Source organism: Parasteatoda tepidariorum, chromosome 7 (assembly GCF_982258835.1).
Source record: "Parasteatoda tepidariorum strain Cologne lab strain chromosome 7, Ptep-v5.0, whole genome shotgun sequence".
In the NCBI taxonomy this organism is placed as follows: Eukaryota; Metazoa; Arthropoda; class Arachnida; order Araneae; family Theridiidae; genus Parasteatoda; species Parasteatoda tepidariorum.
Genome location: NC_141761.1, coordinates 114,012,760 through 114,037,382, shown reverse-complemented (window position 1 = coordinate 114,037,382; position 24,623 = coordinate 114,012,760). Strand labels below are relative to the sequence as shown.

General features: G+C 32.4%; 1 protein-coding gene across 1 annotated transcript in view; it reads right to left on the bottom strand.

The window, feature by feature from the left end:
• LOC107440035 (chymotrypsin-like elastase family member 2A) overlaps nucleotides 1-24,557 on the bottom strand; it is a 31,800-nt gene extending 7,243 nt beyond the window's left edge. Inside the window, exons 1-7 of the mRNA XM_016052813.4 lie at nucleotides 24,389-24,557; nucleotides 22,201-22,340; nucleotides 20,575-20,812; nucleotides 17,972-18,085; nucleotides 17,159-17,372; nucleotides 15,502-15,625; nucleotides 3,811-3,970 (exon numbers count right to left, since the gene is read on the bottom strand). Coding sequence (XP_015908299.1) covers nucleotides 3,811-3,970; nucleotides 15,502-15,625; nucleotides 17,159-17,372; nucleotides 17,972-18,085; nucleotides 20,575-20,812; nucleotides 22,201-22,340; nucleotides 24,389-24,455 — 1,057 coding nt within the window. The 5' untranslated portion in view covers nucleotides 24,456-24,557. The remainder of the gene's footprint in view (nucleotides 1-3,810; nucleotides 3,971-15,501; nucleotides 15,626-17,158; nucleotides 17,373-17,971; nucleotides 18,086-20,574; nucleotides 20,813-22,200; nucleotides 22,341-24,388) is intronic.
• Nucleotides 24,558-24,623: the final 66 nt, after the last annotated feature.

Here is a 24,623-nt window from a genome sequence, read left to right as displayed (position 1 = left end):
CACCCCTCTGGTGCAGCGCGACCATTGACGCAAGCATTATGGATATAATATTTTTATGAATTAAAAATATATATTTTATCTCATTTTCAGTCCTACTCAACGTAGCAGGTATAAATGGTCAAGTTATATACACAGAAAATGGTTACGGAGTAAAAAACCACAGAACCTTCTTGCGTTAATTAGTTGAACATCTTGTGATGGAGGAAGAGATCCGACGCGGGAGCAAGAAAAATTTATCTTCAGTACTTCGGTAAATAAGTTTTTTGATATTTATCTCTCTAAAGAATCTTAAATTGGTAACAATTAACTATTTAAACTAGACTAAATTTCATTTGGCTTTCAAAAAATCAGAAACACCTCACAGGTGCAACGCGATTAACCATGTCGGAAACAAGTGCGCGACTAACGGAAGGTTAAAAAAAAGGTGCTATGCTTAAGTTAGGATATATGCTGAATATAAGCAATCGTGGAATGAAACTGATCCAACGGGTACTGTCACACAAAGCCCCTGCTGACCAGTAAATTTACAAATAGACACAAAAAGTCACTGCAGAGCAACAAAATTCTAAAACAGTAAAACAATTAAAAATAAAATCACATTTAAAATGGACAAAGCAGTGTAAGAATCATATTAAATACTAAAATTTTGAGTGTAAAATAGAGATAAAACTAAGTGGCAATGGCCGAGAGATAAATAGGTTAAACCGTAAAGATAGAGAAATAACTAAAAGGCAAAGGCCGAGAAGTAAATAAGTAAAATCCTCAAAATCGTTAAGAGTAAGATACTGATGTCGAAAATTCAATAAATTAAGAAAAACAGAGTTTCACTAAAAATTTTAAATAGTAAGTAGAATATAACTAAAAAGTCAACAGTGACACTAAAAAGTCAAAGGAAAGGTGGTAAAATAAGTTAAAACCGTCGTAGGTTAGATAAAACAGTTAGATAAAATGGCTAACATAGTAATTAAAATAATTGTGTAAACATTAAAATCAAAATACAGGCGAGATGCGCAGCTAGGAAATGAAAATGACTATGCATTAGTAAATAGGGGGTCCAAGAAGTCCTCGGGTGCTATGATATCTTCAAGAGTTCTTTTAATGATTGCATTAATAGAAAGTATCTTGTTTTGCACCAAGACTCCATGGGTCCCCCTTTGTTAAAACGATTGCCACGGAGTGATAAGGATGTATCGCATTCAGTAATGAGATGTGTGATAGTCTGTAATTTGTCATAGTATTTACAGCTTGCAGTTCTTTTGAAAAATTCATGATTGAAGTTCGCCGAAGTGGCCAGTGTAAAATTGGTTTAGATAGAAATCACTACTAAGCAGTTTTTCATTGATTTTAGGGTAAAACTTGTATGTCCCATTTAATGAACCATCCCGCCTGCCATAACGCTCTGAGTCAATAGTTAATCTGAGTGTCCACCCGACTGAGCAAGAATATGAGCTTCCTCGTTGCCTACCTTAATTCAGTTATATATCTATAGTTCTCTTCGACGAGAAAATTTTTGGGTATTGGATTTTCGAGGGAGTGCAACGAGGATTGGTAAATATGGTGTTGTTATGTTCGTTGGCCTAGATAGTAGTCATTTTTAATGCAGTCAGTTCAGCAGGGTAGACACTTGCGTCATCATTGAGCCTTGTCGATTTTTGGTAGATGGTGCAGTTATTAAATTTCACCAGGAATCCACTTCCGACCCTGCACTCAGTATCTCCTGTGGTTGCGTTATGTGTGACTCATTTACTTCCGTCAGTGCAAATGTCATAGTCTGTTCCGCTAGGTGAACCCTTGGGATCATTTTAAATTGTTTTGAGTTGTATCTTTGGACTCAGTTTGGTTTACATTCATTGAGATCACTTATTTGATATGCGGCATTGAAGATAGATGATTGGTTCGTATTACAGGTATATGCTTTTTAATAACTGTTGATTCTCGAATTTTGAGGTCAATGGGCATAATACTAGAGAGTATATGTAGTGCCTCCGTACTGGTTTTTGAGTAACACTTTCTGACATTCAATAATGGGATTCTTCGAATAAAGTTTAATTTATTATTCATTTTCACAAGTTTAATTTATTATTAATTTAAGATACCAAATGGAGGCTCCGTAAATAATTTTGCCATTCTATGGCATGGGTATAAATTAATTTCAGTATGCTCGGGCTCAGTCTCCAGGTAGCTCTGCTGTACTGTTTCAATTTATTATAGAAGATAGTAATTTCGGAGATGAGGTCAATCTGATGTGGAGTCCAGCTCAGCCTATGATCCAGGAAGACCCCTAAGTATGTGCCGTCGGAGTATTAACTATCTTGATGCGTGTTAGTCTTTCAGTGATCTTGGAGTCTTTGGGGAAAGTAAAAGTCCTAGTTTTATCTGGTGCGAATTTGAGTTTGAGATCCCTTGCCCAGACGGTCAAGGCCTCATTAATTTCTGTCCCCAATTTGTCGACTCTCTATATAAAACAGAAAATTAAGATTATCTAAAAGAGAATTAATTAAAATTAACCACAGTATGGGTCCCAAGAAAGAGCCTTGAGGAACCCCAATATTTGCAGGAATTAAAAGGGTAGAACCAGTAAAGCAATAACAAATACGACAGTTGTTCAAGAATTAACGCTACGAGTCGTCGAGCCTCAGACAGTTGATCTTATTTTTGAGAAAACTCCAACTGGGGGAGTTAAAAGCATTCTTGATGTCTATGGCGACCCTCAGGGTGTGTTGACCCTCTTTTTTTGCATCTTGTGTTTCACCACATTTCTTAAAGCATCTTCAGTTCCCCTCCTGAAGCCCCGTATTGTTCGTTATTAAGTAAGTATATATATATACAAACTGAAAAGTAAATGCAACCATATAAATAGTTTTTATGCCATGCTCTGAAATATCATAACAGAGTCTCATAACAAAGCAAATTTTAACACACATCATAAAACAATATTTCATTGTTAATTTACTAAAAGTGAGAAACCGAAGCACTTTGTTAAAATTTTTTGCATTTTGGTTTCCCCATGGAACCGAAAATACGGTAAATTTTTTCCATATTCTGGTAGTTATGGTCATACTTTTTTTCTCCTCATGCGTCATTTACAACACTTTAATGCATCATTTCCTGGTTTGATGGCAAAAATACTTATTTCGTTCCTTTCTATCCCCCGTTAAAAATTAAGACAAAATTAATTGCTAGAGTTTGAAAAATAAGTAATTTCTTCGAATATGCAATACATAAAAAATTCACTAAGTATTCCGAAATAATGAAATAAATAACATCGAGGTATAATTAATTTGTAGTTAAGCTATAGTTAAACATCCATTAAAACAATCTTATTCTTCATTAGCTTTTTATTTTACTATTTAGAGTTTTTTTACTATGATTCTAAGTGAATTTTAGTTCTGTCTTTAGTCTTTAGTTTATTTCATTAGTTTAATGTAATTATAAATTTTGAAAAATTATTTTGCTCATATTACACAATGCCTTTCACAAATGTTTCTTTGGGAAAGGTAAAGTTTTTCAAAAAAGTTCTTTCGTTTTACTTCATAAAAATTGTTTCTAATCGTTATTAAACTGCTGTTTCATTATTATTAACTTTGTGAAATTGCATGAGATTATTTAAAGTTTGGTGTGTTACATGATGAAATTTCGAACTTTAAAGGCTTCACATTCTACAGAAATACACTATAAGAGAGAAACCATGCTTTGAGGAAAATCGACAAAAATTCACTGTCCATGAAATCTCTTCATTGAGAAGATTCTTTAATTTATCCATTGATATTAGATTTTTACGCAACCCACTTGAGTGAAGAAGAAACTTACCCCTAGTCTGACCCCATCCGGTCACATAGCATTTCGTATCTGCAGGAACATCAAATCCTGATGCAGGTAAGCAAGCAGGTCTTACGTAATTTGTAAATGTTACCGGTGCATTTAGCTTCATCAGTGCAACGTCATTCATAATGTCTAATTTGCCATTAATCTGAAATATATTTACCCAATATTTCATGTGGGCATATGGAAGAAAAATATATTTAATAAAAATGGTTAGAAAAAAACAGATTGAAAGAGCTGAAGTGCAGAGAATAAGGTGAATGGATTTTGTCTCATTTTTGAGCTTCTTTTTTCTCTTTATAATGTGCTGGTTCTTAATTAACCAACCATTAATTTCGTTTAAAATCATTTATTTTAAAAGCAATGTTATGGAGATATATCCTAATAATGTAGACCCAAGTATTTCAAATAAATCCATCGTATTCCATTCTTTCAAATACGATAACAAGAATTTGCAGTGCTTCTTTAACGTAACAGAAGCTATAGTAAAATAAAAATACCAATTTCTCAATTTAACATTCATGAAAACAATAGGTGATTTATTCCCCTCAGCGCAATGAAAAAATGTAATCCTTGTTTGAATATACTAAGTGCACTTCTTACATTTGCCATTGCATTGAACTTTAGAATACTTATAAAATTTGTTGACTTCTCAATTTCCCTTTTTTATACCATTTGAAATTAACACGAATATCCCTCATAACTTCATGAAAACAACAGGTTTTATTAGGATTCAGCTTTAATGACTCTTCCATGGTCAAGATTCTTCCCAAATGGCTAGTTTCTCTCTCTGGCTCTTTAAAATTCTAAACCTATTATTGGAGTCCATGCTGTTTTAATTTTTAATTAAGATCAAAAAATGTATACTTGTGTGGTTAAGCAATCACAATTAATAATTCAATCAATATAATGAAATTAAAAAAAATATATCCTCATTAGTTCAAAATTATTAATTAAGGACTTATAACATCATTATCACGAGCTCTTTGCTTTTCACCGACAAAAGTTCAAAAAGTCCATTCAAAAACTTAATGAAAATAGGTTTTTCTGAATAAAAAAAAACATTTTTATATGTTTATTGAAACTAAGAAACTTAAATTTGAAAACTTTGCTTATAGATTTAACTTTTTATTACATATTTTTGAGTTATCAAAAATATTTCTGAAAGAAATTTAAGAGACAGTTTAAGGATTCCTAAGAAAGAAACCGGCATTAGATAGTGCGACACATATAATTTAAAAACGTTACTTTTTCAGTGGACCAATGGAATTTTAGCCAATGGAATTTTATTTATGCATTTTAATAATATCAACTAGCCACTGAGGAAAGCTTGACGTAATTTGGTGGCCCTTTTAATGGAATCTTTAAGAATTATCTAATCGCGATTGCTTTTTAAAAAGATAAATTTACAAAAACACAATTATATTTTTATTTTCTCTGTGAAGATAGCGAAAATAAATAAACATTTCACAGCTGCAAATTTCAGTTCGTGATGAAATCTTTCCATCAACACGAATGGAAGCTCGTAATGGACCACAATTAATCTATTAAAATACTACGGATATTTTTATACTATACTAGATGCACCCTGCGTGCGTTGCAAAGCTTTCAGTTTGAATTGTAATTTTATATTTAAACACGTCTAAATGAGATTTGCGATTGTGATTTAAAATGAGAATTTTATTCAGTAGTGAAAAAACCAGTTATAGTTTCAGCAGTTAATTCTCTAAGATATCATTTGTGCATTTTCAAATAGACATGTATGGCGATGCACACTGACGATGATCTGAAATAAGTCTGTATCAATGGCGATATCAGGTATTTCTGCTGATATTAGCTGACCAATTTGGCATGGTGTGATTTTTTCAATAAGCCAAATCATGTGGCAATTCTCTTTTTTGCAATTCAATAGAACACATCAGACACCGCATCATTCCAAAAACATGACGCTTCACAATGAAATCAAGTATAGAGCTTAATTTTTGTTTTAACTCATGTGCGGTAATATCATGAAGATCCGATGATATTTGCCTAGGTTACAAAAACTCTTTAATTTCAGTCCAAACAGGATTGCACGTGAATGTAATAAACAACTCTGGCTGTCCATATGCATACCGATACTTGTAGCACCGAATGAAGTCATTTGGAAATACGAATTGCACCGACATAGATTAGCCAAGAAAAGTTTCAATTGACTTGCGGGACCCGATAACAATGTTGATAATGACTCGGTTGGCGACGTTAAATCTGGTAGTTTCATTTTTCCACCAGAACAGCAAATTCCAACTGTTTCATTCTTAAATTTGAGAGCACTACAAAACACACATAAATGATTCATTTTTCTTATAACTTGGATACAGACTATAATTAGTAATTGGATCATAGTGAATCACACTAAGATTTAAACCAGCATATTGGCGGCGTTTGAATAGAGAAGTGAGTTTTCTATTCTTACTTCCCATTGTTTTGATGTTTCAGAAAAACGGGTTTTGAGCAATGCATTTTAAAACTGTAACCTGTCTTACTTGCCGTTGGTCAGATATTTCAGACGAATGGGCTTGAGAGGTGTGCAGTCGATGTATGACCAGTTTTGCTTGCTGTTGCTCATATATTTCAGATTTTGTACTTAATTACGGTCAGAGATGTATTTAATTGTTGAAAAGCATTTAGAAATTTTCCGATTCGTTATTATCAGATTTATTCAAGTGCTTTTGAATAAACAATGTTTTTTGTTTTACCGTTTGGAGAGTACGCGAAAAAACTAAAACGTGAGCAGGCCACATAAAGCTGTCCGTGGGAGAAGCAGGGATTTTTCAAATTCAGACCACATACTTGTAGTGACTGTCCTCGGGCTTTGTTGATGGTCAAGGCAAAAGAAAGTCGCACCGGAAACTGCAAACGTTTAAATTCAAATGGCATATCTGTGGGGGTCATTGGAATAAGCGGTAGTAGAACATCTTCTCCTTTAAATTTGCCATTTAGAATTTTAGCTTCGAGGATATTGGTCATTATTCTTTTCACTGAAAGACGCGTACCGTCACAAAGTCTGGGTGGGTCGATGTTTCGGAGGAGAATGATAGATACTCCAGTTTTCAATGTTAAAACGTGCGACGGCATACCTGGCAAATCAAGTGAATTCAGAAATTCGGTTGGGTAGTTTGCAACCTCGTTTTGATCTATCACAGTATCGATGGATTTATATGCTCTTGCATAACCTGGAATTTCATTTAGAAGGTGATTATTGATGTCCTGTACATCGCTATTTTTTGCTGCTAATATAGCGCGTTCACTGAGCCACTGAAGATCTTTGTAATTTTGAGCGATATTTGGAAAAACGTTATGAAAAAGTTTATGTATGGTTGAAATAATCTTACAGAAGTCGTAGACAGAAGGTGTAGAGACGACCTAATGTGTCAGTGGAATATAAATTGGGATGTCCTTCAACTGGTTTACCTTGTTTTCTACGTTGAAAATGTTTCGCCGAAATACTCCATGTGTAGTATGTTGGCACCTCACAGTAGAGAAGCGTCTTTGAAAATGCGTCATCCCTGCACGATGAGAAAAATGCCGTTAACGTTGTTTGTGGCAATGCTCTTGAACTGGCATTTCCTGTTGTAAAGTAAACTCGCTGTCCATTTTCAAGGTGTACTGCCAAATGAAGAAATGTTGGACGTCGGTCATGAATTGGAAATGATAAAATGCGCCAGACAGCTTCATTGCTACTAATGTAGCATCCCAGTTGATATTGATTGATTTCATCGATTGTTGAAGTAGCATTTTCCAATCCAAAAACTGCCATATCGCTTCCTTTATTTACATATTCACAAATATATTTGATCGCTTCTACCGAATTACAATTTTCGACATTGATGTGTGCTTTCTACGTTTTCGAGAGCAACGGTGAATAGGGTACAATCCACGATTATCGACTTCAACATCATTGTTCCGGATTTTTAAAATGATTGATCTTCCGCCATCTTCTTTAGATCGTCGTCGATAAAGCGGATAGCTGTCATTGCCAGTGATAGTCTCAGCAGATAGTTCTCTTGGATGTCGTTTGGTTCATTTTCCATTGGACATGCAGGGTGAAGTGTTGTTGAGTGATTTACACGGACCATGAATCATATTTTGGATAATGACCTGAAATAAGTCTGGATCAATTGCGACATCAGGTATTTCTGCTGATATGATGTGATCAATTTGGCATGCTGTGATTTTTTCAATAAGTCAAATCAGAATGTGTGCATGTGGCCAGTGGCTTAGCTACCTAGGGGCTAGGCGGGGCAGTGCCCCGGAGCCCTCAAGCTCAGGGGGCCCTCGAATCCTTACCAGAAACCTCGATCGAACTGAACTTTTGGAAATTTCCCCCATTTTTCAAAATAAATATGACAGGTTGCAAACCCCACTTTAATCATGACAACTCAGTTGAGAGAAATTCAAAAGTTATGCCTAGGGAATTCCCCTAAATTCTTTCTGTAGGTTGGCAGTGTTGTCAATTTGACGGATAGTGATATGTGCCTTTTATTATTCATCGATGTGCGTTTTATTGTGAATTCGAGTTAAGATTTTTTTTTTCGAGAACGGTTAAAAAATTAATGCTGTATCAGGAGTAAGTAAGCTAATGTCAATAAACTTTTTTGTACTGGTCAATATAGTGGTTCAATTTTATTTGATTTTACCACTCATATTGATGTCCGTTAAGTCAATAAATCGTGTCAAATCTATAGATTTCGGCTACAGCTCATTGTATAACGCGAAATATCGTGAAAAAATGCAAGTCACCTGCAGTAGGTACATTAATTCAGGTCCGCGGGCAGGAGATCATTCATGATCTCTGTAATGCCTTTCCTTTCCAATAAATAAGCAGACCAGATTTTTAAAACAATAAAACTTAACTTTATTTAAAAACAAAAGAAATAGGCATTGTTTTCCAGTAAGAGCTTCCAGCTCTCAGAATACCAAGGGAGACCCTCTCCCGATTATATCAAACATACATCTACCTTTCTCCCTCTCGCATCCCTCCGACGGGATGACAAAATGCGCCAAGTGCGCCTTAAAAAGTCGCCAAACAGTTGCCAACCATTACAGTCTCCACCGTTAAATGTGGTAACACTAACGGTGATAATTTTTTTTCCGGGGATTTCCCAACGACACTTGTAGCGTATTATTGTGTTTCTCTTTCCATTTATTTTACTTTTAACGTTGTCAGTGAACAGTGAGTACCTACCTACTCGAGCGCAATCTAATATTGTATTGTTTAAATAAATTAGAAAACTAAAATTACGGATAAAAAGAAGAAACCCAGTGGTGCATTTAAACGCAAACAACGCCAAGAAAGAGAAGATAGTAAACAAAAATTGCCCAAAATTGACAAGTTTTTTAGTCAGCCTTCTACAAGTACATCTGGCCAAAATATTTCTATTGATAGTGACTCAAATAATGTGGTAACTGCAGTGTTGGTTGAGAAGCCTACTGAAGAAGATTCGACAATTATTGCAGTTGGAGAGACCTCCGCTGCCGATCATGTGAACGTGGATGATGTTTGCATTACACACATAAGAGCGGAGGGTTTGGAGGAACCACAGACCTCTACATTTTTCGAAAATGTGTACGACAAATCTTCTTATGACTTGGGAAACTTCACAAACAAGATATTAAGTGATAACGAAGAACGTCAAATTCTTGATAAGGGGCCTTTACAGCCTTCAGGACCTTTTCCAACAGACATCAACCAGAACAATAGGTGTTTTTCAAAATCGTACTACGTTTCGTGCTCTAAATATGGGCCAGTTAATCGTTTTTGGTTGTGTTATTCCAGAATACAAGACGCTGCCTATTGTCAACCCTGCTGGTTATTTGCTTCACAAAGGAATAATGTTTGGTGTACAGGAATTCGAGATTGGAAGCATTTATCAGAAAGAATTAAACAACACAATTGTTCGAGTAGCCATTCGGAAGCATGTGCTGTGTATGAATTTTGGAAAAGAAAACGATACTAATACTATCGACAAGGAACTTGAAAATGAAATTCGCAAAGAAGCATCATTTTGGAAAATGGTTCTTCAAAGGTTATTCGATATCATACTTACCCTAGCAAAGAGTTCTTTGGCTTTGAGAGAACATCAAGAAGACTTAAGTCAGAAAGGATACCACGGAAATTTTCTGTCCTTTGTAGAGCTTGTCGCCCGATATGATCATATTTTGTGGCAAGTTTTGGATATGCCCAAAGGTAAAAATAATTATTTCTAAGCTTTTTTTATCGTTTTATTTTGCTTATAATTATTAACTGTTTAATGTCAGGACTTTTTTGAAATTGTGTTTTTTTATGTTTTTAGGATCTACAAGATATCTGAGTGCAACAATTCAAAATGAAATGATTGAGACCTTGGGGACCAAACTCGAAACCCATCTACTAGAACAAATTAGAGCGTCACCGTTTTTTGCCATCATAATGGATACGACGCAGGACATATACAAGGTAGATCAGCTAAGCATTGTTGTGAGGTAAGCAGTAATAACCAGATCGTAAAATGGACAGCCAATTGATATAGAAGTAAAAGAAGTGTTTCTAGGCTTTTATGCAGCCATCAAAAATGGCACAGTAGATTTAGTCAACCAAGTGACAACATTATTTATCGACAAAAATATTGATTTAAAGAAATGTCTGGGGCAAGGCTATGATGGAGCCAGTGTGATGAGTGATGTGTATAATGGCGTACAAAAACATATTAAGGATATCCAGCCTAACGCAGAGTACGTACATTGTGCCACTCATAATTTAAATTTGGTGATAAATGATGCCGTTAGCAGTTGTGTGGAAATACAGATTTTTTTCGCAACGTTGCAAGATTTGTATAACCTTTTTGGAAACAGCATCAAACGTTGGGATCTACTGTCAAAATTCACTGGCTAGTCGGACACTACTCTAAAAAAACTGAATCCGACTAGATGGTCCAGTTGGGTCAATACGATATCTGCAATAAAACTTCGTTATTTTGATATTAACAAAGCATTATCAGAAATAGTTCTAAAGAGTCCTAATAAAGATGAGCGTAGTGAAGCAGAGAGTATTAAAACAAAAATGCTAAATTTCGAGTTCGTGTTGCTTTGCGAATTCATGCACAGTGTATTGAAGGACATCAATTATGCATCCAAAACTTTACAAAAATGCAACATCGATTCGGGCGAGGCGAGTGAAGTTTTAGCAGAGACCGAAGCAAAGTTGCAAATTTATAGAAATGATTTCGAATTATTCAAGTGCAAAGCCAGTGAAACTGCAAGAAAATATGGTATTGATACCCATTTTCAAGAAAAAAGGCAAAGAAAAGTTAAAAAAACATTTTGATGAATTAGCTGCTGATCACCGATTTCCAAACCGAGAAAAAATATTTAAATTTGAGATTTTCAATAATGTACTAGACACAGTAATATCTCAATTAGATACACGTTTTATTGGTATGAGTGCAGTCTGTCATATATTCGATTTTCTAACACCAACATTTTTATTACATGTTGATGAAGCAACTTTATTACAAAAGTGTGACGAATTCCAAAGAAAATATTCAGATATAATAGGCCCTAGTTTTTCACTTCAATTTATTAATATTTACCACCTAGTTTTATCTCAACAAACTCAAGCATGGACTGTTCACCAATTATGTAGGGAAATAATGAGCAAATATGGAGTGCTAGAATTTGACCTAACGGAAGTATTTACAGCAATGTTATTATTCTTTACAATTCCTGTCACTTCTGCAGCAGCTGAAAGGTCATTTAGCAAATTAAAAATAATTAAAAATTATTTAAGAAATAATATGGGCCAAACTCGATTCCGACATTTATCGTTAATACGAAGTGAAAACAAAACCGCATCAAGCCTGGATTTAAACGAAGTCATTGATACCTTTGCGAAAACTAAAGCTAGGAAAAAATTGTAAATATAATTGTTATTTAGTCCGTTGGTAGGCCCGACCTTTATATAATAAGCCCTTGAATCTTCTCTTTTTCGTTTTATTAGCCAAACCTACACCAAGTATTCATTGTAATTTATGTTGTCACTGTTTAATATTTTTATTACCTGCCCAGCAGTGCAAAAAAAAGAGCTTAAGTAGCTTAGCATTTTTAAAGTATTTGTGTATTTCATATTTTTATTTGTAGAACCTAATCAGTTTACATAGCAGTGGGGCCCCATCTTTTAATTTGCCCCGGGGCCCTTGGTTACCTAGCTACGCCACTGCATGTGGCAATCCTCATTTTTGCTATTCAATAGAGTACATCCAACACCGTGTCTCTCCAAAAACATGGCGCCTCACAAGGAAATCAAGTAAATATTTTAAGTTTTGCTTGAACACACATGCTGTAATATCATGACGATCCGATGATGATTCTCCTAGTAACAAAAGCTCTTTAATTTCAACCCAAGCAGGAATGCGTGTAAATGTAATAAATAAATCTGGGTGCCCATATGCGCGAACATATGTTATGGCATCCTGTGAATATTCATACAAGTGCCTTGAAGTCCCTGTAAATGTAGCCGGCAGTATAATCATTTTTCCCACATCATTAGGATTAACGTTACCTTCATTAATTATTGCATGCCGTAAATGAATGTATTCTTCTGAACGTAATTTGGTTTGATTTAATTAAATATACAGTAGGCGTTCGGTTTCAATTTTCGCATACATATCAATAATGTATTGATGAAATAATTGTCGACATTTTAAGATGTGATTATCAGTATCTTGACGAATCATCAATCTATAAGAATAAAAATTCATGGCACAAACTTTCGTATTGGTTTTCTCGCCTGTTTGTGGATTTCTCAATTTTGTGTTAAAATGGTATCCATCCACTCCTTGCCAAAATAAAATAGGATATTGCAATGCATCATATGATCGATGCGTTTCTGAGACTCTTTGAACGTCACCATTTCTGCGATAAAGAACTATATCGCGGGAGGTAAATTCTTCGCCAACTATAACTATAGCCACCTCGTCCAATGCTGGTGCATTGTATTTTCCTTTGTGGTGGCCTGCAGGTGTTTTGTCAGCTCTAATAACAACTTTGTAATTATCGAAAGGCATTTTGTCCAGTGTAGTTCTGAACAGCCTAATTAACTGATTATGTTGATTGAAAATATTTTGTAATGAGGTAACAATTTCTCGTTTAGTGCCATTGTTTAACTGACAACGTTGATTGACTTGATCATTTGTGTTACCCGTGAAATAAATCTGTAGAAATTTATGATCTCCGCCAAGCAATGAAAGAAGTGATCCTGCACGATGATAAATTTGGCCTTGCACTTTGAATGTTGGCATGTAATTCTCATTCACGATGCGTGTAGCACTGAATGAAATCATTTGGAAACACGAATTGTACCGACGTATATTCGCCCAAAAATGTTTATATTGATTTGTTTGACTTGATAAGAGCGTTGATAATGGCTCGGCTGGCGACGTTAAATCTGGTAGTTTTACTTTGCCTCCAGAACAGCGAATTCCAGCTGTTTCATTCTCAAATTTTAGAGCATTACAAAACATACATAAATGATCCATTTTTCCGATGATGACGCTTGGGTGATGACTATAGATGGTTGTCGGATCATAGTGAAATGCACTGAGATTCAAATCAGAGTTTCGGCAGCGTCTGAATAGCGAAGTGCTCTCTTGATTGGTTTTTAGTTTTGCTTCTCGTTGCTCTGATGTTTCCGACGAACGGGCTTGGGTTGTGCGTAGTTGATTTGTTAATAGTCTTCTTTCCTGTTGCTCAGACGTTTCTAAGGAACGGGCAAAAGCATTGTGTTCTCGATTAATTTCAAGTTTTTTCCCGTTGCTCCAATGTTTCTGAAACACGGGTAGTTTTCTTTTTGCGCGCTTCAGGCGTCAATCGACTAAGGGCGATTCGTTTAGGCTGCATATTTTTGAAAATATTTCCCCTCACAAACAAAAAGAATTGTAAAAGTTGACAGTGGTCACAAATTTGCTAAACCGAAAATTCACGTATATATTTTAAATAATAGAAAAAACAATAAAAATGAAGTAAATAAGAAATATAAAAATTATAAAATTTAAAACAAAAATCTTTTTTTTTTAAATGAAAGAAATAAAATGAATGAATTCGAATAATAAAAAATCTAATAGTTTTCAAATGACAACTGTCACAGCAATGAAATCTTCGAAAACTATATTTAATTGTGCTAACCTAAAATTGCATACTAAATATAAATAATTATGGAAAACGTCCAATTTGAATGAAATTTGCTTTTGCATTGATATTTATTAAACGGCTTTCACAATACTAAATCCGTGATACGACCAATAAATAAAAAAATCTATTCTCGTTGGTTTTACTTGCTTGTGCTCACCTGACATACAGAAACTTGCTCGAATTATAATTAAATATTGAAGTATATGTAATTTACTTTAATTTACTTTTCTAAATGAATAGATCTATAAGATAGAAAATATCATTGTTGTTATCTTTAAGATATTTGAAAACTGAATCGCTTATAGCAAAATTTAAAACAATGGCTAACTTTTAACCAATCATAAAATTCCATTTCGATTTTTGGTCATACAGCTGGAACAGAATGTTTTAATGTCGACAGTGACCTTCCTCGTGCTTTGATCTATCTGTATGCCAAGTTTCATAGCATTTGGTCATTTGGTTTAGGAGTCCATAAAGGACATACATACAGACAGACACACATTCATTTTTATATATATAGATTATGAAAAAAATTTTGTGCTATCCAACAATATTAGTCCAAAAGGAAATTAAACGTTTGGATCATTATGATATTTCTCTAAATAATGAAAAATACGGTTACTGACATACATAGTAAGAAGGATATCTTCTGAAGAGATGCACTGTTAGGGTTTTTATTCTAAACTCATGGTAAAATAACCGACAGCAGTCCGTCCATTCAATTAACCGTAAGGCTTACGGTTAATTGGATTACGTCTCAAAAAACTATTTACAACTTGTATGGTAAAAAAAATATAAATATAAAGCTATATTGCTTTTTAGCCATAAATGCAAATCTATGCTGTTTTTTAGTCATTTAGATCTAGCATGGTTATAAAATGATCGAAGTACTAGAGATGGAAAATGTTAGACTCTTTTGTGTTAAGCAGCTTTATGATGCTGCCATCTATGCGTGAACGAGATTTTCATATGCTAATACTCCACGGTCACACATTGCGGAGTGCCAGATAATCTTCTTGTGCTTAAGATAATGAGCGAAATATTAGGATGTCAGTGCTGAGACTCCCTTTCCATCAGATATAAGATTGACAGCCCTCTCGGCTATAATATGTACCGAGCTAACTAAGTGGCTTCATTAGGTGGGCATAGTTGATGCACTGCGGTTTTCTTACTGTTTGAATTCTATCTTATTTTTGTTTGAATAACGTATACTAACACCTTAATAAGTAGTTATTTAATCATTTTCTTTTCTCTCGAAATTTCGAACATGGCTTCTCATAATACACCCTACTTTCCCGTACAAAGATAAAGGAGCACGAAATCTCATGGAGATTTTCAAAAATATTTGATCAGTAAAACTCATTTGACTCTCCTAGGTTGTCATAATCGTATGATTCCAAAATTTTAAGTGAAATAAACCATCCTTTTTTCTTAAAAAAAAATGTATAATGCTGTCATAGTATCTTAATTTACTTGATCACCAGTTTTGTCAGGCCATATAATTATTCTCTCAACATAGCGAATCTGTTCTTGAGGGTCTGTAAAATATTTGTGATGCTTGCCTATATGGACTTTCCAGTTAGCTGCTACTGTACTCCTGAAACACATAATTAATACTTAAGATGCAAATTATTAAAAAGCAACATTTTGTACTCATTTATTATAATAAATATTTTTTTAAAAATATCATAACGTTCATTCTAATGTCAGGAAGAATGAAGTCACTTTTACATATTTTTATATTTTGTTTATGAAGTCTTTCTTGAGAATGAAGGCTTGTTTATGTTCTCTTGTTTATAAAGGTTTTTTTTTTCGAAATTTTTTTTAAAGAATATAAAAAGTGGCATTTTCTTATTCCACTGAAAAATATCCTTTTAATGTAAATTATAATTATTAGTCATCTTGAAAAGTCAAATGTGTAGCAAGATAATATCTAATCGTAATCTTAATTGTTCTTAACATAAATTTTCCTTCCTTAAACTTCGCCAGAAATTCATTAAAATGAGTAAAATTTGCCCCCTTCTTTAATTTTCTTCAAAGGATATAAATTCAAAAATGCAACATAACACAATGAACACTTTATATTAAATCTATGACCCAAGAAAAAAATTATGATTTCTTTACTGATCTAACGCTAAACATTATCCATATATTATATATATAATTCCCTTATACTGCACAATAAACTTGGGTATTTTTCTATTTATTGGTAACACTAGAGTTAGTATTCATTTTGTTAGGTTTTCTTAAGTAATATTTTAAGTAGCGTTGAATAGTTTGTAATACATAAATATTTGCCTAGAATAATTTTGTATTTATATAGAAATAAAAACTTAGGTACGAAAGAATCTTTGTAAAATGGTCGAACACATGACTAAATGGTGCCGCATACTGTCATTAATTCATATAATTTAATTGAACTATTGCCTTAACCACAATAATTCTTTTTTGTGCTCATGCATTTTCAGTTTAATAAAATGTAGTAATATATATTTAATAGAAACTTCATCCCATAAGTTACAATATTACAGCATTGCTCTGAAATAAATGGAGTATATGGAGTAACTGCATTAATTTACTTCCGGAACTCTTAATAATATAATTTTATTGCATCCTATCGTATGAGAAACAATAAGCTAAATCACATTTGTGAATATTTTTTTGTTGTTGCTTTAAACAAAATTGTGATTTATGTAAATTATGTACTCAAAATAATCACAGATATTTGAATATTATGAATAATATGGAATGAGTGATGCCAATAGTCAAAGATTTGGATATCAATACTAGTGTTGGTTAATATCAGCATACGAACTTGATGTCATACAGGCATCAACAGTCATGTGGACATATGTATACTGATATACGTGGGTCCGTACTGTTGGCCATTTTCTGCAGGGACACCAAAGTGTCTTATTTTGCCATACAAGTTATGTGCAATAAAGGAATGACTTGCTTTTTTGTTATTTTCCGCTCGGTCTTCAGGAGCTAGAGCTAGATCTAGTAGGAAAATTAAATTTTGAAATAATATTATCAGAGAACTGCTATGAAATTTTATTTAGTTCCTGCATTATTCCAAAGTAATAATTTAGATGTTAATTGAGTAATTGGTATTCATGATAAGACTTACCCTTTAAAGCAGTGAGCAGCTGTAAGAACCCATTGGGCATTGATTAAAGAGCCACCGCACGAATGGGAATTGAAAGACAAGTTTCGACTTTGCATGGATATCTGCCACGGCCAACTACCCGGAATGACCTCTTGTCCACCGATTATTCTATCAGGAAACATGGCCTCTGGCTCAATCGGAGGTTTGCCACACTCAACTTTTGCTAATGGTAAATCTATAATAATAAAATAAGTATATTGTATGATTATATTTATACAAGGGAGGATTTAGAGCAAACAAACCAAGCTCTGATGCAAACAATTAAAAAAAGTAGAGAGATACAATTTTGTTTCAGTCTTTGTGATATTTGCTTCTCCCATTTCAATGAAAAATTAATGATCCTAACATTTCATATTCTTTTGCATTTTGAAACTGTGTAAATTGAATAGAATTAAGTAAGTTAATTACTCAAGAACTTTATGACAGAGCTGTTGAATTATATTATTTTAAAAAAGATAAAATGACTCTTCTAAATTAAATGCACATATTATCCAAGTTTCAGTTTTATTTTTAAAAAAAAAAAATTAACTAGTTGGTTTATTGAAGCTACTGGGTTGTAGAAACAGCTCCTAAAATAATTTATTGCCGGAATAATTTAGTACAACAAATTATTGTTTATTTATAATAAAAAGTAATTATTTTTGTAAGTGTTTGTCGAAAATTGAGGATAATATCCTAATAAAAACCATAATGATGCGGATTTCCTTATAAAAACCATAATGAAAACCTGTTAAAAGGGCTAGACAGAGAGTGTTTGTTATTTTTATCACTTACTGCATCCTTCTTCATCTGTTCCGTCTCCACAATCGTCTTTTCCATCGCATTTATGGATTGAAGCATCGTAACATTCCCTGTTGTGGCATTCGCTGTGTTCCGGAGGGCACTTTTCTGAAGAACGAACTCTTAATTAATACACACTTTATATAATTAAGATCATTATTGACTGCAATAATGTAAACATATATCATAAAATACTTATTGAAATGTGCAAAACTGTTTTTTCGATCGCTCATCAGAATCAACGTGTTAACAATGTAATTTAAATGGAGTGAATATAAATGGACAAAACTTAAATGACGTCATTTAATTAAAAAAGAGGTATTTTATTCTAGGTTTAATGAGAAGAGGGACGATTACAATGGTGTCAGTGGAATGTATATTTCCGAAGAATATATGGGTGATTCTCACGAAACATGAAATTTACTGTCCCTTGCTCCAATATCTAATACTATAATACTAAAAGAACTTTTTTTTTAAAAAAATTAATAAATAGCATTGCTGTTAGCATTTTAAAATGACTTTGCACTAGCATTGACTGTTTTGTATACTTAAAAAATTTAATTGAATATCAAAATGTCATTTTCCTGGCATGTCCCAAACAATATTTCCAATGATAACTAGCTTCAAAACTTCCCATACATCAAATCTAATTTTTTATTTTATCCTATGTAAGCATTTCTGGAATATACGCAGAGGGTATTGTTTACTAAAACTTCGTTTAAAATAATTTTTTCTGTCAATAATTTGTTTGTCCCATGAAAATCTGTCACTTTCCTAGCTACTTTTATTTAGTGATTTATAGCCAAAATAGATAGCGGCAGGAAACAATATTTTATGTTAATAGATTGATTACATACCCTCCTATCTGAACGTGTCTTGTTGCATGAATAAAGAACCAATTTTCTGGCTCAAAATCGATTTCAAAAATTTTTTCAAGGAGAGTAGGTTTTTATGCTATCATTTTCCTGGCTTCTTAAAATCATTAATAACATAAACTACATAGATTTATCTGAGTTATTTTAAGAAATACTGTTGTTTTCTGCAGAATATAAACGTCTTCGGTCAAAATATTAAATTAAAGTAAAGTTATATGCTATAAAATAGCGAATTTGTCATTATCCTGGCTGTCATTTTCCTGGCTTATGAATGCCAGGACATTAAAGTTTCGCCAGAAATTCTTTTTAACTGCTAATACTGTAAAGAGGGAAAGCAAATATTAACCTAATACCAAGTTTATGTATGATTGAAATATATTTGGATGTAATCAAAGTTATTTATTTATTTAATGATTGATTATTATACACAATTTTATTCTGTACATATCAGCAACAAAATTTTTTTTGTTTCTTTCTACAGTGGATAAAAAGAATTAATTTAAGCAATTTATGGTCCATCTAACATAAAGGCTTAAGTTGAGTTACTTACTATTAAGTTAAAATGACTGTTTTTTAAGCTTCTAAGATAATTTGCCATTTTCCTGGCATTCAAGGTTTGGTGAATTTCTATTTCATTTTTTTTCTCGAGCAAATATCAATAAACTACACTATAAGATATTAATAAGTGCAGCTAAAGAAGTATACAAAAAAAATTTTGGATTATTTTGAAGACTTCAAATTTGAAGAAAATGTTTGGTCCGAATTGTCATGTTTCGTGAGAATCACCCATATACTCTTTATATATGCTTTTTCAATAGATTTTTTTTAGTATTTTGTTTGAATTAGTCTCAGTTTTCTCTATTTTGTTAAAAATTAAATCTTAATATTCAATCAGAGAATCAAATCTGCGATTATTTTCGAGACACTGCATGACTAATCGGTACAAGCTTTCTGAGAATGCGAAAAAAAAAATCAAATTTTGGAAAAATTCATTTATATTCCCTGTTATGACACTGCATTTTTAGCCATTCATTATTGAAGTCAGAAACCTATGCCACCAACTCAAAATTAGAATGCCGTATTGCTGACGAAGGAGAAGGACATTTGTATGTTAGATCTAACCTATCCCATACTATGATCATAGCTAAATAACAAAAGAACTAAATGGGGTTAAGCTGCATCAAAATCAAACAAAACAAAAAAATTCGTTAATATAGTAAAGAAAACCCCTGAATTTTTTTTAACCGGGATCCAAAAAGGACAAAAAAATAAGATGTATTAAATAAATAAAAAAAAAAGAATCCATGGGAAGGAATCAAGAATAATCATGGGGTTATATCTATTTTAAAAAGATACTATAAATTCTGAAATATTCTTGCATGTCTATTAAGAAATAAGCTGTTGGAATCCGGAGTGCATCGTGGAACTCATAATGCAGAGATAACAGAATCTAATACATATATACATGCATGCAGGCGAGCAAAGAAGATTTCGTGGAACTCTTAGTTATTTAAAGATTCTGTACATTTCGATATATTCATTGTGTTTATCTAATACCAATTTAACATTCCTAACGTGATGATAATTATAATTCCCTGTAAAGTTTTCTGTTAACTTTTCCGTACTTTACACTTCTGTGTTTTAACACTTTAACATTTCTGTAAATGGTAATTTTTGAAGGTCGGAGTAATGTAATTGTCATAAATTGAGAATTCTACTTACCAAATGATGGTGCTGCTTCATAACGCAAATGAAAACCTTTTCCAAATCCAATGAATTCTGTTGTGAAAAGAAGTCTCACTACGTTTACACCAGGCTCTGTAATGATTGGACTCGGTTTGTCTTTTCCACATATCTTCGTGATCACATATTCCTGCTCATTGGCATAAACAATAAGAGCAGCCTCGGCGCAGAAGTCGTATGGATAAATGTCTACATCTACGAAAGTAAGCTTCAAACGCTACAAAAAGAGTTACGTACTGTGTTTGAAATTTTACTCTGTTAAAAATTCTAACCGTCAAGCCCGTCTGGTGCATCGAAAGGAGATTTTTCTTATACCACTCGGACAGTATGTTTTCTCACACCAATTTGCCAACCCTTTTTACATTCCCTTTTTTTTTGGGGGGGGGATGATTTTAATTGATGTCCTTAATCTATTCTAGAGACATTTTTCTAAGACTATTCTAGAGACATTTTTTACCTCTTAGGCGGGGAGAGAGTTAGTTTTCACTGGTTCGGCGCAATTACACTTTGTAATTAATATTTCTTCCGTCATGAACTAAATGAAGAGTGGCTCATAACGGAATGCAATTCTCCATAATTTAAAAAGTAGCGAAGCTGAATTTTGAAAAGAAATAAAAATTCAAGTATTAAAAAAATACATGTTTCATTTCTTCCCATTATTCCCTATATACCTTCTGCAAAAAAAAAGTAAACTTAAAAAATAAAAATTCCTCATTTTTCACCATAATTAGAAATTATCAGAAGTTAATAAGTGCCATACATATAACAGTTTTAACGTTTTGGTTACTAATTTAAATTCATATAATCGATTAAAATACGAAATTGTTATAAAAATATGCTATGAACGATAACAATATCGTTCAAAATAAAATAAGTTAAACTTGATTTCGCAATACCGCTGTTCATTTCAAATGTTTCAACTTCAGATCATTTTAAGATAAACTGTTTAAGTTTGTGATTTAAGGTACTGATATTTTAACCGATTTTCTTTTAAAGTATATAGAATACACCGAAAAGCTGGAAGATGGTACTGAATTGATTAAAAAACTAACTCGTTAAAAATATGTATGAATTATTAATTATATGTCATTAAATTTTTACATAAGTATTGTTAAATCTATTAAAAATAATAGTAGAACAAATTTACTTCAAAACTTTGAGACGCCCTTTTAAGAAAATTACTTCTTTCACAACATAAATTATCCTCTTTTTTTAATATATTGATATTTACTTAATAATTATTCGAAAATAAAGTTTTAAAGTTTTATTTTGACAGTTTAAGTAAAAATATCATTGTCAAAGTATTTTCGCATTAAGCTTACATGGTAAAAAAGAGAAGACCGAGCAATTTAATTTATTTAGTTAATCTAAAAGAATTATTTTATAAGCGGTATCTGACTCTCTTACAAGGAAGCACTTCTCCTATGTAATGTTAACAGCTGCTGATTTTGAATTTGTTCTAAAGGACACTCGTCTGGCTATAACGAAGAACTAGATGATTTGGCCAACTTCTGGTTTAATCTAAACCGATAATATTAACATTATGATAATATTAATTCGTGAAATGGTAATAAGAGTTTTCAATATTCAACTATGATTGCTTACGTATCCAACTGGAGCTGTAATTCTGTACTCACACCATAGTCCAAGAGGATAGCTTCCTTCCTTGTAAAAAGGACTGTAAATGTCACCTGACGTCCCATTAAACTCATACAGAATGCGGCATTGAAATGGTTCCTCAGCTCCTTTAGATTATTAAAAAAGGTTTCTCATGGACTTTTTATACTTTTCACAAAACAACTACTTAACGGCGTTTCACTACACCAAAGTAATATAGTGAAACACTGTAAAACATTTCTAAAGTAGCCATTTTGGTTTTACATATGTTTTAGTTACTATAGTTATTACTACAGTTTTTAATTATTCATTTTTTGTTTATTGATAACACATACATATGTATTATACAGCATATATCCTATGTATTGTACAGCACATGCATTTAACACCTACATCACAAAAATATATCTTTCCAAAAGCAAGCATATTTTTAAGAGCAGTAATTCTTTCAATCAATTGCTATTTTGTAAATTTTATATCACGTTTTGAAAAATAGCTGCATTTTAGTACTTAATTTATTTCTAATTAAAATATAAGACTGTCACAAATTCATTTTCAATTATAAAAAACTTTTATGAAAGCATTTAGAAGTGCCCAACTCTAGTTATCATGCAAAACACTACATAGAATTGACAAAGTAGCAATTATTTAAAGGAATTTGTTATAATACACTTGCAAAAATATAGATATACAATGTAAAAATGTAGATTACATCTAGATATAATACAATGTAAAAATATAGATTACATCTAGATATAATTGCATTGAAAAACTAGATATTAGAATAGAATAGATATTGAAAATGACATCAGTTTAGAAAAATAAAAAAGCCCCTGCAGAAATTACATCTAGGGTGTTAGATTATGACAGCTTTTAATGTTTAATTATTATTAAAAATAACAGAAGTCAAAACAATATCCCCACGAAATTAAATAAGGAAAAAAAAAAGTTATCGATATTTATTTAATGACTATGAAGAAGGGTGCGCCTGAAATCATTGATTGTATCGCGAAAGGAGAGAAGTTAAAAAACAATCTTTAAAAGAATTATGAGACTTTGGTGAGTTCCACCTCTCTCAGTAGTGATTCCTACGATTTAGAGCCTTTTCACCCCCCCCCCCATTCTGAATGTTTCTTTTAACTTCCTCTTCATACGAAAACCCTGTATTCACCAAAATTTTCCTTTCTTATTAAAATTTCCTTTCGAAATAATCCATGTCATTGTTATAATATTTAATTAAGGGAAACTTCAAAATTATAATGCTTCAAAAGAAACCACTATAATAACAAATTTATAACTTTCATAATTTAGTGCTAGCTTTAAACAATGAATTTGTGCTGAAAATGCCACATTTCAAATGTTTTTGTGAAAAAATAAGAAATTTTACATTTGTAACTCAAAAAGTTTATATTTTCTATTGTTATTTTATATAATTATGTATTTTATAAAATATATTTTATACATATTTTATATAATGATCACACAATAACTTAAAATTTCCCATAAAATAAGTGGAAAATGATGGAAAAAAAAGAAATTATGTATATCGAAAGAGGAAGAAATATTTCGATATGTATCTCACCTAAAACAAAAACCGCACTCTAGACAGAAGTGGGGAAAATTCCTTTGGGATATTATCACCCTATTTCTTTAAATGCGCCTAAATAAAAATATTTCCTTCCACCTAGTACCATATTCTTTACAACCTTTATTTTATTCCTTCCAGTCTTTTATTAAAGAGTAAAAGGTGTCAAATGACAAAAAAGTAATCTTTTGTTTTCAACATTTAAAAAGTAACTTGCATTGATACAAGGCTCCAATCGCGTCGTGAGTCGGAACAGATGACAATTAATTCTTCTTTGGCGAAAATACCACAAAAATTAGGTTTGTAGCCGACAGAAAACTCAGAATGTCATCGATAGCTGAATTCTTCATGATAGTTGGAGGGTGGTTAGAATTTTGATATATGATAAATTCGCTTTAGTGATTATATCGTGATAAATTCTATTTGTAGCATTGTGGAAGTGATTAAAACTTGCATTGTCATAACACAAAGATCTTTAATAGAAATTCGAGTGCTCTAGCTATTCGGCAAATGATCGAGATTCAACCATCACAAATGCGAAAGCGAGATAAAATTATTGAAATAATAACATAACTAATATAGCTTACTTACCAATAAAATACACAGAAAAAAATAAACCTATGCAACCTATAACAAGCGCACAAGAAAATTGCGCCATTGTAAAAAAATTATAATAGGTCGCAAGTTCTTCTGGAATTTTAAGAAAAAAATCAGCTTAATACTTTTAATAATAGTTCAATGAAAAATGTGTTAGGTTTCTCACACTATCAGTTCAATATGCTTCAAAATCAGGTGATAACGATAATAAGTACCGCATTACCATTTT